The sequence below is a fragment of the Periophthalmus magnuspinnatus genome, chromosome 20, assembly GCF_009829125.3.
Source record: "Periophthalmus magnuspinnatus isolate fPerMag1 chromosome 20, fPerMag1.2.pri, whole genome shotgun sequence".
Lineage (NCBI taxonomy): Eukaryota > Metazoa > Chordata > Actinopteri > Gobiiformes > Gobiidae > Periophthalmus > Periophthalmus magnuspinnatus.
In genome coordinates, this window is record NC_047145.1 from 5,134,876 (window position 1) to 5,152,920 (window position 18,045).

The following is an 18,045-nucleotide window of genomic DNA, read 5'->3' on the forward strand; positions in this document are numbered from 1 at the left end:
CCATGTCTGTCTGTATTGGAGGGTGAGTTGTTTTTAATCTCGCTGTGCATGTGTATGGTGTTATACATGTGTATAGTGACAATAAATGCATTCTATTCTATTCTATTCTATTCTATTCTATTCTGTTAGTGTTAAAAGGATTTGTGGCAATTATTATTTTATTATTTGTTTTGTTTTCGTGGTCAATACAATTTTGCAACGCATTATTTCCATTGTCACTATGCACTACTGTCCCTAATTAGGCTACATGTTAATTAAGCCACAAAAAACATGAATTAGGTGTAAATTCGAAGATAGATCTACAATGTCTTACCATGGAGTTAACATATTGCTCGTATTTAACAAGTAAAACGTGCATTTTATCAGTAAAATTGCCTAATCTAACACCCTCATCTTGCCTTTTAGCCTCCTTTGAAAAAAGTAGGGCAGTGTTGCCACCTATTGGACAATTATTGAATTCCCCATTAAAAAATAAATAAATTTAAAAAAAAAAATCGTCAAATACTCAAACCGTTCTCAATGGAGATATCAAATATATTCAGTTAAGAAACAATACAAAAATATGTACATTTGTTACTTTCTAGGAAGTATTTTGTAGTTTACTTGGCTAGACAACCTATTTTAGCATCCAGACCGCATAGTTTTTGAAATTAGAAGCTACAGTAGCGATAGTAAAATGTATAAATCTGTAATTATTTTTAGAACCATCCATACATTCTGTTACAATTATGTAAACGTGTTGAAAAAGTGAATAAGAGTGAATTTCACATTTTTTTCAGTCAGGCGCCAATGTTGTACTCACTTATCTTGATTCACTCCACCTCTTCGATCAATAACGAATCCTCGCGAGACTTCACGAAATCTCGGAGTAATGGCTGGAGATCTCGGATATTAGAAGGTACTTTTGTGCTTTTATTTACTTTGCCATTTGGTCAAAATAGACTGATTTAAAGCGCGTTTTTCTTACAATTATCGACATGTGCGTGTGAGTAGATTATGATTAGTTCTCGCATAGAAATCTGCTGTTATTTACATCCGCGGCGCCGGTGCAAAACATGAAACTTTCGAAATAAGAGCACAACGTTTTCCGCGCTTTTTACATTATGAAAACCGCTAGCGCAATCTCGACATATTGCATAGATATGTAACACATTGTGCCAGTTTTAGTAGCTTATTGTGCAAAGAAGTGGGGTTATAATCAGTGTAAACGGATGCATTTTATTAGATGTAGCCGTAAAAATCGAGTTTATTTGAACTAAGCCAATGTTGCTAGCATTAGCATCTGTGCAAGGCCTCAGTCAGGAAACAGCAGCGAGCTTTTATTTTCAAAACTGCGTTCATCTCACCTGTCACACTCCAAATACAGAATGCTCCTTCAAATTAATACTACACATTGTGTTAAATGTTTATAACGTCAAATAACTGTACTTATTTACTATTTTATTGTTTTTTTCTTCTTCTTGCTAGGTGGGAAAGCCGCTCCCTAAAACAGAAGACGATCTAAATCAAATTACTACTTTGGAGTAAGTGTAGTTGTGAATTGATAAATATTGAATTATGTTTACCACATTGTTATTAATAAAGCTGTAAATTTCACTTAATTAATGCGAGTTTTTATTGGATTTACTATGTACTTTTATTGGCTATATTGTAATTTTTATTTATTTATATAGCTAAATTGTGAGGAGGGAGGATCAAGCCCTTTATACTTTTTTCTTACATCGTCGTTTCTATCTGTAATTCGTGTAAACAAGCAATATTACTTCTATAAGGGCATATAGGGGAAAATCTAATGGTGCAAGAAGTAAACATTTGTTGTTCCACTAACTCTTTTTCTTTTGCTGAAAGATGTTATGACGCTGGTTGCAAAAGAACAGTATCAAGATATTTAAAAACATTTGTAGAAAAACTAAATGCATATTTTTATTAATTATGCTAATATATGTAATGTGACATGATGATAATAATAAGTCTGTAAAATATCACAGTGTTATTAACTAATCTGAAATATTTTCCTGTATTGTATTGTAATTTACTAATATATCTGTAGCAGCCGTGGTTCAGGTGCTAATATATGTAATGTGATCTGATAATAATAGGTCTATAAAATATCACTGTTATTATTTAATCTTTAATGTTTTCCCGCATAATGTTATATAATTCCTTTTGCTGTTCTCTGCAGCAGCCATGGCTCAGGTGGCGTCCCATGGGAAGCTGCTTCTTCAGCGTTTGCACCAGCAGCGAGAGATGGATGTCTTGTGTGACATTACCATCAAAGTCAAAGATACCGAGTTCAGGGCCCATAGGAACATTTTGGCTTGTTTCAGTAAATACTTCAACTCTTTAGCCACAAAAGGTCAAGATGTGGCATCCCTTGACCCCGAGAAGGTCAGCCGCTACGCACTGGAGAAACTACTGGAGTTTGTCTACACTGGACAAATGAATCTCAGCAGGTACAGCAGGGACGATGTGGCATCACTGATTTATACATGTATTATTATAGTTATCTGAAATGGCTAGAGATTGTATGCCCAGATCGGTCATTTACTGTTAAATAAGCTTTTTGTTCAGCCTGAGTAAAATTATGGAAAATTTCAAACATATAGCACAGCAACAGAAGAATTTATTTGATCAGTTTTTATTTTTTTTGTAAGATCCCCCGTAAAAGGCTTGATGTAGATTTTGATATCACATAGACAGTAGTATACAAGCTCCTCAGAAAAGGTCCAATTTTTCCATCTTATGTAATTTGTATTCATGTCAATACTTTTGATAACCCTTCTTACTCATTTTTTCAAGTAAGCGTTTCTATGTTTCTTACATTGATAATTTTTCCCTTTTTCCAGCACTCGTCACAGTGCAGTCCGTAGAGCTGCTGTATTTTTGGGAATGCCTGATGCCATAAAAAACTTCCCAGATATTTCGGAATCCTCCGATCCAACTGAATCATCTCAATCCGATGCCGATAAAGAACCGGGTGCAGCTTCTCCAATGAGCCCCCATGAACACCAATCAGAGGACATCCCAAACTCTCCACTTTCTCTTTCCATCTCATCGGTGACTGGTAATTGGGCAATGGACGAAGAGGGGGCGGAGCCTGAAGAGGGCGAGGAAGACTTGGACAAGCTTATAGACGATGATGTTGAGTATACGCCAGGGAAAAAGAGGGCTAGGAAACCCAAGACGTTTTTTGGTTGTGAAGATGGTGAAACAGCTGATTTGGGTGAGGAAGCTACTACCACTGCGGTGCGTGGAAGAGGACGTGGTAGGGGGCGTGGCCGACCTCCCACTGTCAAATCAGAAGATGCGTTTGTAGATGAAGCAGATAAAGATGCTCAAGACATTTGGGATACGTCAGCTGATTGGAGCCCATCCCAGGACGATTTTGATGAAGCTCCGCCCAAAAGGGCCAAATATGGTGGTAGGAGGGGGCGGGGTCGAAGGGGGCGTGGCCGAGGAAGAGGAAAGAAGAGGAGATTTGACGTATTATTGGAAGAGGATGGAGAGGAGGGAGGAGAGATAGGAGAGGATGGGAGGGAGTACGGAGAGCAGGATCCATCAGAGGCCAATGAACAATCGCTGTCATGCACCGAATGTAATAAAGTTTTTAAAGATCAGAGCAGTTTGAGACGACATGAGAAGATCCACAAAGGACTGAAGCCGTTCGCCTGCATCTTCTGCTCAAAGACGTTCAGACAAGCAACGCAACTCAAGACACATCTACGCATACACACAGGTATTAATGATATTCAAAATGCATAAACACAGGTACTAAACATAATAATATTTAGAATTATAAACAGTTGATACAAGCAGGATAAATAAAAATATTTCTGTGGAAACAAGCATGTGCCATACCCCCCTGTAGAAAAGTTACAAGTTAAGGTGCAGCGCACCTTTGTAAATACAGTTTAAATGCAGGACTCAAACTACTCATCCAGCAGGATTCATAGCATAAATTTTATTCAATTAAATGAAAGAGAACTGTAAAAATACTTTTAAATAATTTTCATATAATCAAGTCTGTGATGAATATTTAATGTATAGACAGGATTGTAAACTACAATATGTCACTTTTGAGGTTTCAAACATTTAAATCCATATGTTTGAATGTTAATAGAGTAATAACTATACACAGTTATACTTGAATTAAGAACCATCTTTCGAGTGTCATGAAAAGTGCTATACAAATGTTATGTTTTATCATTGTCATATTTATTAAACTGTTGTATGTCTTTTGTGTTCAGGGGAGAAGCCGTTTGCCTGCTCCAGCTGTGATAAGTGTTTTGCTCAGAAGTGTCAGCTCGTCGCCCATCGGCGGATGCACCATGGAGAGGAGAAGCCCTACACGTGTGAGCGCTGTGGGTTCAAGTTCGCCACCTCCTCCAACTACAAAATACACATCAGGTAACGGATAAAAGGGGTCAAAAAGAAAATGGGTGCACAGGGACTTGGGCAACTTAGAAAAAATATTGGTAACAAATATAGACTAGTTTTTAGCATGTGGACAGGTTAAGGTACTTTATTGTCCCAGTATTGAAATTTATCCTCTGCTTTTGACCCATCGCTCAATGCCACTGAGGCACCTTCTCAGGAGCAGTGAGCACCGCAGTGGTGCACTCGGGGATAAGTCTCTGTGATCTAAATGCTTGGTCAGGACTACCTTAGCTGGAGGATTGTACCTGTACAATCAGGCAGGCTATTAAACTCCTTATCCTAAAACACATTCTTATTTAAACAAAATTAAATGAGTAAACCTATCTATACCTAACTATGATTTTGTTTTGCATAGTAGATCTGCTTTAACTAATACTCCAAAGTGTTACTTTAAAAAAAAAAAAAGGCTTTAAACTTTTGTTATATTGCCCAGCCCTAAGTGGACCCAGCATTGTGTCTGTATCATCTCATGGTATATCTGTCTCCCCCTAAAGCACATTGTTGTTGTGTATTCCAGGCTGCACACAGGAGAGAAGCCATATGTGTGTGATATCTGTGGACAGGCGTTCGCTCAGAGCAGCACTTTGACCTACCACAAACGTCGCCACACGGGGGAGAAACCCTATCAGTGCGACCTGTGCGGCATGTCATTCTCTGTGTCCTCCTCCCTCATCGCACATGCCAGGAAACACACAGGTCAGAACTAGAACATAGATTATACTATCATGCTGGTGAATGATTTAATGGAGTTATAACTGAATTAATGAAATAAAATTAGAATTAGTTATTCAGTTTTTATAGTTGTTTGTGTTTAATATTTATTATGCCTCAAAATTTGCATTAGCGTTAGCACTGAGACACAAACATCTCTATTTCTAAACACACAAGTGTCCACCGATGAAATATTCATTTTATTTGTGTAGTTTAAACATGCACCCGCAGCTCCCTGTCCACTTCCTCATGTGTAAATATTTATAAATTTTAGTGTGACACTGCAAAAACCTCAGAGATAGAACTAGACCGGTAGACAAGTAGTGATGCTAACAGTGAGGTTGCTGGGTGCTGTTGTGCACAGAGACAGTTGGAATTTTTTTTTTTTGTTGTCTGTAAAGTGTGACCCAGGTAGCAAGTGTTGGTGCACTTACTTAATAGCATGCTAGTTGTTTGCTGTTGTTCCGCTCTCCGTCTCCAAGAGTTGTTTAAAAAAAAGCCCATATAAAACTCATCAATGTGACTAATTAGGATGCTAGGAATATGTGGAGAAAGAAGTGAGGAATAAGTTTGAACCACTGCAGACAATTTAGGATGAACTACTTTGTTTTCACTTTTTTAAGACTGTAAAGTAAGACACCAGTAATGTTTCACAGTATGGCATTCAAGTTATTAATCTTTCTTTTATTTAGTTTATTTAATCTATTTGATTTTTTTAATTGCTGAAAATATCATGAAGATGTCATACAGACCCTCTACTAGATAATACCCACATTTTAAGTCACGTATCAGTCAGTACTTGACTCTTAATTTTAAAATTCATATTTTTGTCTTTTTCAGGCGAGACTCCGTACAAATGCGCTCAGCCTCAGTGTGAGTCAAAGTTTGTTACATCGTCAGAGCTGAAGAAACACATGAGGAGGCTTCACCCCGGTCTGTATTCTATAACTTTAAAGGTACACTTTGTAACTTTTCTGGTGCGTAGTCTGCCAACTGCTTGTCTCCTTTGAGGTGTTATTGGTAGTGAAACCTCCACCAGAAATGTTACATAGTGCATCTTTAAAATTATGACATTGTACAGTTGGTTTGACTGTATATTTTCCTTTTCTCACCTTCTGGGCTTGTTTGTTTCAGATGGAAACAATGGCGTTCAGTGTCTGTTGTGTGGAAACAGATTTGCCAGTGTCAAAAACATGATCAAACATCAGGAGAAAGCCCACGCTGACGAAGTGAGGCAGCACAAGGAGAGGGCTCGAGCAGGTAACAACATGTCTACGCAACTTAAACTCACTGACCAACCAACAACACATGAACCACGTGAGGATTGTTCTTTTAGATAAGTTTTATGATATTTTAATTAGATTCATGAAAACGTATGTCAGTTTAGACCTCTTGAAATTAAACAGTATAAAATGTATGATGCATGATATCGATTACAGACGGCCTTTTTATAAAGTTATTCTATCAGTCATTTGTCACAATTAGTAAGATATTGAGTATAGTACAGTGGGATACAGTCAGCAACACACAATTCAATGGAAACACAATCGCTTCCTTTTTAAGTCATTTCCTGGTGGATGCTGAGAGAAACAAATTCAAGTGAGATGTTAGGAGATGTTGTTTACATGGCGTAACCACAGTGAAGTAAACAGATTGTTCTTTTGATGTTAAAAAACAGTGCTAGCATAATGGTAGCATTTAGCCCACAGCTACCAATAGCGTTCTTGGATATTTATACAAATTTAGCTCATTGGACCACTTTATTTTCTATCCTTTATTCCATTGGTCTTGTAGTTGTTGAACAGTGGATTACAGAGCAGCTCTTCCCTATTAAAAATAAATGGTTTGTTTCCCAGAGGTGCTCCAACCTTCTGTTAGTGTTGTTCCCTCATAATCCGACTGTATCTATAAAAGTAATTAGTCCTGTCTATTCTATTCCAAATGTAACTTTTCATTCTTTATTTCTAGTCGTCCTTTTAGCTTCCAGTCACCCGGTTGCCTTCGTTCAGAGCAAACTGTCCCAGGACCAGAAGAGCCTCGTCTTCACCGAACCTTCAAACCCCGAACCCACCACACCTGGTGCCAAAACAGACATCGCCATGGAAACCGAAGACAACACCACCACCCACATAGCCATGGTCACCGACACCGCCACTCACACCGCTGCCGGCATCTCCATGGACCCGGGCACAACAACAGTCACCATGGATACGAGCACGGCCGCCGCCCTCCTGCAGGATTTCAAAGCAGAGCCCACTCACGCCCCCATCACTTCAGAGGAGGGAGGGCAGGAGGTGAGTTTTGAGGCAGGGGCGGAGCAAACTATCACGTCTGATACGCTGCACGCTTTGGTGGAACAACTTCGGCCGACCTCCCCCGCCTCAAATCTCGAACAAATCGTCATAATTCAAACTGTGGACAATGCGGAGCAAGGGCAGACGCCAAGGAGCACATAGTTTGGGAAAAATACCAACAAAATTATCTAGAGATGTCAGAATATTGGATTAATCAAAGGTTGTGTAATATTGTTGTGGAGTTGTACAGTTAATGGTAAAAAAAAATTGGATCTGTAAAATAGGGTAGGCATTATGTAGGGCTGCGATGATTTATCTGAATAATTGTGACTAGGGTTGTCAAAAGTATCCAATCAGATACTAATCAATACAAAAACTAGATACTCTTTTGAGCAAAAAAATCACATCACCAGGACAAAATTAGAGCTTTTCCCTTTTAGTCTGTTTTTGAGCTTTATCAGAATGATGCATACAAGACCTCATGCTGACAAAAAGAAAGAAGTATTATTTTGGGTGCGAAAATTGGTATCGAAGTTGAGTTTGAAAATTTTAGTTTTGTGACAACACAGATTGTGACTAGTCAACTATTATCTAAATATAATTATTTTAGTTATCTGGACTATACAGACACCATACCAAAAGACCTTTTATAATAAGGCCATCCACAAAATTAAATCAAAATGTCAATAAAGAGTAAACAATTTCTGGTTTTCATCAATAATATTTCAACCTTTATTTGGTTAAAAACGTAATTTAAAAATAATAGAAATAATAGTTTGACTTATCACGTATTGAGAAACTAATTGCTGCTGACTAGTCTACTACAATAATCATTAGTCCTTCGACTGGTCAGGCTCTGACGTGCTGAGTGCAAGTGACGGGTGGATTTAACCAATCACAGGGAAGTACAACTCTCAGAACATCATCTTGTGCAAATGTATAGATACTAAATTGGCTAGGCTCTAAGAAATTCATATAATGTTTTTACCATATTGAGGACCCGTAGTATAATGCCGCAACAATACTAGAATATGAATATAGTATTTCCTGCTATTGTAATGACTTCTGTACAGTGTAGTGTTATTTTATATGGGCTGAAGTGCCCTACTACAAGTCCCTCTCAAATGCATAAAGATCCTTTACTTTGTAAGTGTCATCGTTACCTGAATTACATTGGCCTAAATCCGGATTAACCTACTCTATACCAGGACGACTCCAGAGAAACAAGAACTGGATTACAAGTATGGAAAATCAAGGCTGAAAGCTTGGGAGATCAGACTCCTACATCGTTTATATGTCTATGTATATTTGTATGAACTTGGTTATAAAGAGCCACTGATTTGTCTTTGCTTAATTTTTTGTTTAGGGATTCATCAGTCCAGCTTTTTCAGTTCCTATACCAATGGCTTTACATATCTGCCGATACCAGTAAAGGGACTGAAAATTGCTTTTTTTTCTCTCCTGAAAAACACTGCTAATACAAAATGAAATGAATTGTGCATATAATGACATTTATCCTGCAAGTAACTACTAAAGAGTTTAGCAAGAATAAAAGTTCAAATGTGGGACTTTATGGGCCTACATCATCCAGTAAAGTGTTATTACATTAAATTAAAGGTCCATCAGAATATTGGCTGGACCGCTATCTTAGATCCAATATATGATCCAGTAAATGTACCTGTATCACTGCTGATATCCGATGCCAGTATCGTATCGGTGCATCCCTAAATGTTTTGCGGTTGTGTTGCAATCAATACAATAGCCTATAGTCTATAAGTCATCATTGTCTGATTAACATTGCAGTGAGCTACATTAAGGGTTTATAGACTTTCTTATCAATAGTTCAAATTAAACCTGGTATAAACTTTTCTTTTTATTCCACACATTTCTTTATAAACATTGGTAGATTATTATTAGAGATTGACCGATATGGGGTTTTTCATGGCTGATGAGCTCTGCTGATATTTTTGGGATGATGTAGAGGGCCAATTTTGATAAATTTTTATTAACTATGAAATTTAAATTTACTTCTAATTTATCCACAAACCTATAAGTGAGCAGTGTTTTCATGTTTTGTGCTGTTATTTCTTCGCATTAAAGTGTTCAAATAAAGCTTTGCATGTACTCATTAGGCAGCAGTCTGTGCTGGAGATTTAAGGCCGATAGCTGATACGCTACAAAGTCAAAAATATTGGCCGATTTAGCCGATATATCGGTCTATCTCTAATTATTTTGAAACTTTTTAAATTTATTTATACATTTTTCATCTGTAGTTAACCAGTGTCTATTTTTTATTAATTTTAATTTAAAAATACTAAAATGCTTTGGTGATTTTTATTTTAATTTTATTTTTTTTACCAAGCCTTTATGTTGATCACTACAAATTTTCCTTGTAGCTGAATTAATTGTGCTTAATATTTTATTTTTATTTGATTCTTTAGCCTTTTCAATGAACTTAGTTGCTGTATTAGTTTAATTTTTGTTAGGTGTTGGAATAACATGTAAACAAATGTGAATGACTTATGACTTGTAACTACTGCTACACAATGTAAAATAAAATCTAAAAGGGACAAATGTGTAGTTTGTAAAATGAAGCGACATCATTTGATACATATTTATTTTATTTTTAATAGTTAACAACTGAAAATAATCAAAAAATGAAGAACAACATATATTACAACTTTTATATTCTAAACATAACAAATATATTAATTATATTTAATAATATTTAAAGGTGTAACTTCTCTGATCCCCACATTGGGGATGTCACTGCTTTGTCTCAAATGTTTTAAAGTAATTTAAAGTGTGTATGACAGGCTTTGATGGTTCTCTAAATAGGACTTTATTTGGGGAGGTTATAACTATTGCAAAAATAATTAAAAGTTTTATACCAATCAAGCAATTTGTGAAGAAAAGTGGAAAAATGTGTTTAAAATTACATTACAGTTTGGTTCAATTTACCAGAAACACATGTTTCTGATACTTTAAACCTCTCTGGAGACAAGCAGAGGATGCTGTCAGACATCTTACAGGTCAGATCTGTGGAGAGGCAACCTGCTGACTGTATAAATATGTTTTTCAACGCATTTTAGCAATAGAGGTTATGCAGTGACATAGTTTTATTTCAAAAATGCCCCTCAGCATTCCAACTGCGTGACACTGAACTATGGGCAGTTTAACAGACAAAATGTGTTTTTGTAGATTTTTATCTTTGTTATTAAACTGTAACAGCTCTTTCACATGTTATATGTGTTTTAAGCTTTTACAGAGGCAAATGCAATTACTCACCACTGACTAATAAAGTTCCCAAGTTTATTATATCATCTGCATAACTGCTATTAGATTAATTAATACAAGATAGATAGATTGAATGCCATACACCATGGAACATTCATACAAAGCAACAACATCTCCATGGAGACAAACAAGTGGCGGATCCTCCATTTGTGCTGCACTTTAAAAATAAAACTGCACATTGGATCAGTATATATTATCACGGTACCTGCAGACTACAACTTCAAAATGATAAATGTTTCTATTTATTATGTTTTTACATTTCTATTTTTTGTTTTTATTGTTGTGCAGATATTGGTAAATTAGAAAAGCATTGATGTCAGTGACTTCCGGACATTGGCCATCTCCTGCTGTTGCTGAAAAAATATAAATAACAATTAGAACATTTATAGATAAAGTAAAAAGTGACAGCTCAGGTTGGATGTAATGAAGATAAAGATAATAAAGTGGTTGTGTGAAGAGGAGGGCGAGTGTAGCCCTGTATATGGGTAAGTGGGGTTTAGGCAGTTTTTCACGTTGCGTTTTTCCACCATAATATAATGCAACTCTATGTAGTAAGTATTCAGCCCCTCCAGCCCAATTCAGTCAATTAAGTTATTAGATACAGTGTCACAATTTTACATCCGGAAATCATCTCATGTCCACCTTCCTCAGCGCCAGTGATGGGAAGAATACTTTGAAAATGTATTTAGTGACAGAATACTGAATAACTGCATTAAAATGCATTTTGTACCATATTCTGATACATGGGTAAATCAGAGTACTATATTCTGAATACCTAGAATTCTTTCACACAGAGTTTAAATAAATAAATAAATAATAGTGTAAAGACACAATATAGGTTTTCAGAATATGTATTCTCAGTACATGTATTCTGTTACTTCCCAATACTGATCATAGCATACAGTGTACAGTATACAGTTATACATTTGTGCACTTACTGTATCCATAAGTATCTTCTTCTGCAGCGTGTTCATCTCTTTGCGCAGCTCCTGTGTCGCCCCCTGGAGGAAGGTGTGATGGCTCTTCTGTATCTCCTCTATGTTGTTCACAAATACTTCGTACAGATCACGCACAGACTTTAGCTTCAGACTTTGGGCGGCTCTGGCTTGCTGTAGCACCTTGATCTGCTGCTTAAAGAGGTTATTCATGCGCTCCTCTTGCTCCTCCCCTCGCTGCACCTCCGCCTCCCACAGTTGCAGAGTCTGGGACACTTGCTGAGAGTATTGTTGGGTCAATTTTTGGCGCTGCTTTTGGTGTGTGCTCCACAGTTGTTCGAGTTTGTGTTGGCTTCCTTTCATGTAGTTATTGGTCAGGACTTCCAGGCGTTTCTTCTTGGCCTTTGTTTAGAAGTGTCAAAAATCAATACACAGAAGAGAATTTGGCAGTCAAAACCTATTGCCCATCCTCCAATTCTGGATGTAAATTTCTCATTCATTTTTCTCATAGACTCATAGACCCTTCTCAAGTTTGAAAGCTCAGGGCTAATAATCTATGTGCTAAAGATCTACAATTTTATTCAAAATCTGTTTTGGTTATAAACCACTACATTATTAGAGCATTTTGATTTAAATGTGCTTTTTGGATTTAAAACAACTGTTTTATGGATATTAGTGACGTAGCTGGTTAACCTCCACAAACCCTTTGAACTCTTAATACTTGAACTGGAGCGGGCGGTCCCTGAAAAAACTGGTAATGAAAAAGAGACTTTAGGTTTCATGAAATGTAATGACATATGCCAAATATTTGGTTCAAAAGACTGCTTAAAGAATTGAAATAGACAATAACTGACAGTAGCTCAGTTGGTAGAGAGTTTGCCCACTGATCTGAAAGTTGGCAGAATCCATCTCTTGACATAAACATAATTGGTTGAGCAGTCAGATCCACTGACCCACAGAATGGTGTTATGATTCCACCCACAGATGAATACTGTCACTGTGTCCTTGGACAAGACACTGGCCTCACCCCACCTTGTCCCCAGTGTCTGTACACTGTTGTATGAGTGTGTTTGAATGAGTGAATGGTTCCCTCATGTAAAGTGTTTTGACTGCCTAGAAGGTAGAAACACGCTATATAAATGTGACCATTTGAACATTTTATCGCAAATGTATTTAAGTAACATATTCAAATAAGGTCAGTGCCACCACAATAAAGATACATTAATCAAGTCAGTGGTTTACAAGACACTGAACCAAAGCTAGAAAACTAAATATCTGAGGTGTAGTAATCAGTTATGAAAAAAAAATCATAATAATTAAATCAGACATATTAATTTTTGAATATTAGTGAGTGTAGTTTTAAAGTGAAGTATCGTGACCACATTACCTGCACTGCTTTGCTGATGTCTGACCCAAACTGCTCCAACATGGACTGAAACCCAGTGCCCACAGGAACAGTATCATCGTCATCAAGTTCATTGGAGTAGCGCTTCTTTGAGAGCTTTTCAACCAGTGCAATATCTGGAAAAATAGGGAAAAAAACTGTAATATGACCACGTGATTATAATTCATTCCAGCTCAAAGTACCAAACATAAGAAAGGTGTATGTATGCATTTGATGAAACCCAAAACACTATCCAAACCGCCAAATGAAAAAGTAACTGTACAGGAATAGTTGCCAAAATTAGTATTCAGAATATGTATTTTGGCTGCATGTGTTTATTTCCTCCCCAGCACTGTCCATGCTTCTGTGTAATGAGTAGTAAAGGCCGTACCTTCCTCATCCTCTGCATCTCTCAGCTCTTTGTGCCTCATCTCTTTGAATGTGAATGTGCCAGTTTTGGAGGACAGTTTCGTCTTCATCATTTGCCTTTTCGCTGACATATTTTGTAGTGGCATTTGCGTTTAAATTAAAGTTCAAGTAAAGACTCAATCGTAAATCTATTTTAAAAGTAAAAAAAAAATTAAAATATATATTAATATTCAGGTATTGCTAAGTTTGGTCTGTAAATTTCCCGCCACTCGCTAACAGTATGCAGCACGCACGTTTACGCTTTACGCTTTACGCATGCACGTCACCCATAGCAACCAAAACAAAATCTAAACTTTGAAAATATTGGTTTATTAAACAAGACAGAAAAACATTACAGCATAAAGGCTAGATAGAGATGTAGATGTAATCAAAAACTGAAAAAGATGAAAATGTTAACCTGAAATTTTGTTTTTAACATTTTGTCATCAAAAGCTACCCTGCGACGTTCTCTAACGCGTCGCTATGGCAACCCAAACTTTCTCCTAGGACACTACAGTGAGTTGGTAAAATGCTAGCTGAATTATATCTCACCTTTTGCACAGACAATAGAATAACACCCAAATATCACGTTTCGGATATTTTGGAGAAAACACCGTCGACAGAGTAAGTAACGTGAGCAGTTAACAGCGCTTTTATTCAATACTTTCACTATAACTTGCTTCAGTTTTGTATTATCACCGCCGCGTTGTAGTTATTGTCCCCAGTGATTTGCTTGTCCCTGCACAATGAACCCTGAAATAATTTCACCTTTTTTTTTTTTTTTTTTTTTTTTTTTTTTTTTTTTTACAGGGAATATGTTTTTAAACTTGCAGGAAACAACAGAGTAAAACCTGTTGAAAGACTTGATGACCAAGATGCTCTAGTGCTCTCAAAGTGTCTGCTAAATATCAAGGGTGTGACAGGTGTAAAATATGAAGAAAATTAAGGTTTTATTTAGTAATTTAATTTATACATTCTTAAATTCCTTTTCAGCTCTAGATCTGAGTTACAACTGTATTACAGATGAGGGCATAAAACACTTGGCTGAGCTCCTTCAGGTAACATACAGCTGCAGTTACATTATTGAATTAAACTTATAATCCTCAATTGTAGATGTAGATTTCAGTTGCATTTTTAACTTTGTTTTGACACATTTATTATTATTTTTGTTTATTTTTGTCTGTTTCCTGTTGCGACAGGAGGAAAACTCATCATTGCATTCTCTGGATCTCACTTTCAATGACTTTGAGGATCAGGGGGCAGAAATCCTTTCCCAGAGCCTGCAGGTATATATTTTTAACACACAATATTGATACTTTTTTTTAAATGTATACACTGTATTAAAGCATATTCCCACATTTCAGTCAAATAGAACACTACTGTCCCTCACTCTATCAGGGAATAAAGTGAAAAATACAGGAGGAATGAGTTTGGCCAGTCTCCTACAGCTTAACAACACTCTGCGAGTACTGCGCATGGCCAACTGTGACCTGGTAAATATGACTTACATATGTAGAGTACGTAACAGTTTGTACATTTTCATATACAGTATGTACAAGAATAAATCCCCAAGTGTCTTAATGTGACATCACAACATAGTAAAATCCCTATAGTTTAAACTCAGCTGGAGACAGGTCAGTGGTGGAATTTGCAGTTTTTTGGTTAATATCTCTGTAATCACTGGGCCTATCCACATGAAACTGTCTTTTCTGTAAGTATAAATAACATATTAAAATGATTTTTTCACGATATCTTCAGAAAATTGTGTTATTATTTAACTCTAAATATGTAGTTGCTGTCAGTTGAAAGGACTTGAAGCCATGTGGTGGAACCGACCCCTATCAATTTATGATAAGATCCAACGTTACCGCTGTGGCCATATCTGAAAAGTACAGATTTTTTTGTTTGTTTTCTTTTATTAAAATCGCTGTTGTGGTTTGTTTCAGAAAACTGAGAGTGTCATTGCTTTTGCCATCGCTTTGACAACCAACCAGACACTGCGCTGTCTTGATATCAGTCGGTGTCACACTTTTGGATCTGAGGTAAAAAAACATATTTTAACCTATTCATTTTGTGTTTTGTTTAACACTATAATAACTTTACTTTTAATAGCCAAATACAGCATGAACAAAGACTTTTTCATAATTAGTAAATAGTTTATTAAGAATGATTCAGGCTTAATAACTAGGGGTCAGGAGTTACGGTTATATTTGGGTATTAAGTAGCTATCAAGCCTGAATCAGATCATGCTTTATTAAGGCTATATATTAAGATATAATTATTATAAAGTAGTAGTCTGTTGTATTCAATTTTTTTTTTACCTCACCTTTCACTTTCAGGAGGAATGGCACTGGACTGTGCACTTTGCTCATATGCTGGCTGTGAACCAGAGCCTTTTGGAGCTGCATTTAGGGACCATGGGAATAATGACGTGTGGAATAGAGAGGCTGAGCAAAGGACTTCTCTTCAACTACACCCTGAAATACCTCGATCTGCACAGGTGAGAAATACATTTTATACCATATTTATTGTCCCTGGAAGAAGTAATTACACTGAACAAAAAAATCTAGTTTTTCATTTAATTAAAAAATCCCTTATTTACCTTTTTGGGAGATCTACATGTCTACATGTTTGCATGTTTTGGTTTCATTTTTACATCTTATAATCTCTCCTCTCTCCTCTTCTGTCTTTAGTAACCGTGTGACTCGGGATGATGTGCAGCCATTGGTCGACGTATTGATGAAGGAGAATTCCACTCTGGAGGTGCTTGATCTCTCGTCCAATCAGATCCAAGATGAGGGTGCTGTGTTATTAAGTCAGGCTTTAGCATCTCCAAACTGTTCCCTCAGAGAGTAAGTTTGTCTTCATTATGGTACTGATACTGCCATATTATTTTTATTTTTTGAGTTACTAAGCTAGAATTAAACTGTTTTCCCACGTAAAATAAATATTATAGCCAATTTTGTTTCAGTGTGAGGCTTTTGGGTTGTTTGTATGGTTATTGTCGCAGCCCAAACTATTGGCAGATTACTGTAATAATTATGGTTAACATACACTGTCCCTGTAGGGAAATTTGTTCTGGTTCATGCATGTTATTAAAACCAGTTAAATGTTTTTAGTCATGTACTGGTTTGTTACAATTTAAATCCAACATTTTGGTTTAGTGTAAGCGTAAGTTCTTTATCTGCCCCTGGACAATGCAATTTGTATTTATTAATTATCATATTAGCTACATTTCACTGGAATGAATGCACTGAATGTAATCTGGGATTGAAGTTGATTGGAAAAGTTTGATACCCATTGATCACCTACATTGAATGTTTAGTGCAAATATATGACTTATATTACTATTCTATACTATGTCTTCTGTGTTCCAGGCTGTCTCTTTGCAGTAACAGCATCCGCACTGAAGGTTTACTCTCTCTGGCTAAAACTGTGGGTCAGAACTCCACTTTAACTCACCTTTACATCTGGGGCAACCACTTTGAGGAGCTTGTCTGCCTGGTAATCCACACATCTACTTTATCCTTTAGTCCAGACCAATAATTATGAATCATAGGGGAAGGGTTGTGAGCAGCACCTTGAGGGCCACACAATTAATACATCAGACCTGGGTTACTTGGTACTTTAAAAAGGAATGTATTTTTTTCTACATTTAATGAAAATTACCTATTTGTGTCCCCAGATTAAGACTGTTAAAGTGTTGAAAATCAGATACGAGTGGATACTAAAACTAGTATCAAAACTAGATACTCATTTAAGCAAGTATTAATACTAAAAACACACATTCACAGGAACAAAAATGAACCTTTCCTGAATCAGAACAAGTATAAGACACATAGACTAGTAAATGCCCACACTTGGGACGACTGAGGGATTACACAGCTATAAAGCCATATAGTAATAAAAAAGAAACTACTATTGTTTAATGTTGAAAATTGCATTCTTTTGTCTAAATAGTGTTTTTTTTTCTTATCAATGTGGTACTGGAAATGGTATTGAGTATCACGTCTGTTCCATAGTATCGAAATCCAGTTAAAAATTTTAGTATCATGACTACACTACCCTAGATATGAGGTAAACTTATATAATGTATATTGGTTTTACTGATAACAGTTGTAATGCTTCTTAAATCATAATTACAAAAACATTGACCATGATGGCTCACGAATCTGTCCATAAATTAAGAATGAGAATAACAGGTTCAGGTGTGATTGTAGTATTTTTTTTAAAACAGTAAGAGTGCAGGCTATATGCAAGTTGGGTCAATGCTCTTTGCTTTTACCTCAATTTTGTTGTTTGCAGTGAACACATAATCTTTGGTATTTTTAATTAAATACATTCCTTTTCCAGGCTTTCAAAAACCTGATAGACAGCGGTCGTCTTGACCCGGGCCACATAGATGTCAGAGCTTATGAAGTGGATGGTCATGTTTATCTCTCTCATGTTTCTCAGACTTTGAGAAGACAATTTTATGAACCTAAAAACAACTCCAGCACCACAACATTTACCAGGCAAGAGGAGTCCACAAACAGGACCTCTCCAAAAGGAATAAGGTTCTTTGTGTAAGATGTGTCCC

The 18,045-nt window shown here is 36.5% G+C and overlaps 3 protein-coding genes across 3 annotated transcripts; 2 read left to right on the forward strand and 1 right to left on the reverse strand.

The window, feature by feature from the left end:
* The first annotated feature begins 856 nt into the window (after window positions 1-856).
* On the forward strand, window positions 857-10,011 carry mynn (myoneurin). Its single transcript, XM_033986114.2, has 9 exons — window positions 857-898; window positions 1,468-1,523; window positions 2,183-2,453; window positions 2,847-3,736; window positions 4,248-4,407; window positions 4,955-5,133; window positions 5,989-6,081; window positions 6,283-6,408; window positions 7,117-10,011. The coding sequence occupies exons 3-9, from the start codon at window positions 2,188-2,190 to the stop codon at window positions 7,602-7,604; spliced, it is 2,202 nt and encodes a 733-aa protein (XP_033842005.1). The 5' UTR covers window positions 857-898; window positions 1,468-1,523; window positions 2,183-2,187; the 3' UTR covers window positions 7,605-10,011.
* Window positions 10,012-11,038: 1,027 nt separating this feature from the next.
* LOC117388660 (synaptonemal complex protein 3-like) lies at window positions 11,039-13,537 on the reverse strand. The gene is made up of 4 exons (XM_033986247.1): window positions 13,450-13,537; window positions 13,062-13,195; window positions 11,678-12,076; window positions 11,039-11,092 (listed from the first exon to the last, which is right to left on the reverse strand). The coding sequence occupies exons 1-4, from the start codon at window positions 13,535-13,537 to the stop codon at window positions 11,039-11,041; spliced, it is 675 nt and encodes a 224-aa protein (XP_033842138.1).
* A 458-nt stretch (window positions 13,538-13,995) lies between these two features.
* lrrc34 (leucine rich repeat containing 34) lies at window positions 13,996-18,035 on the forward strand. The gene is made up of 10 exons (XM_055230270.1): window positions 13,996-14,090; window positions 14,277-14,389; window positions 14,460-14,524; window positions 14,666-14,752; window positions 14,831-14,959; window positions 15,413-15,508; window positions 15,806-15,966; window positions 16,160-16,318; window positions 16,844-16,970; window positions 17,820-18,035. The coding sequence occupies exons 1-10, from the start codon at window positions 13,996-13,998 to the stop codon at window positions 18,033-18,035; spliced, it is 1,248 nt and encodes a 415-aa protein (XP_055086245.1).
* The last annotated feature ends 10 nt before the right edge of the window (window positions 18,036-18,045 follow it).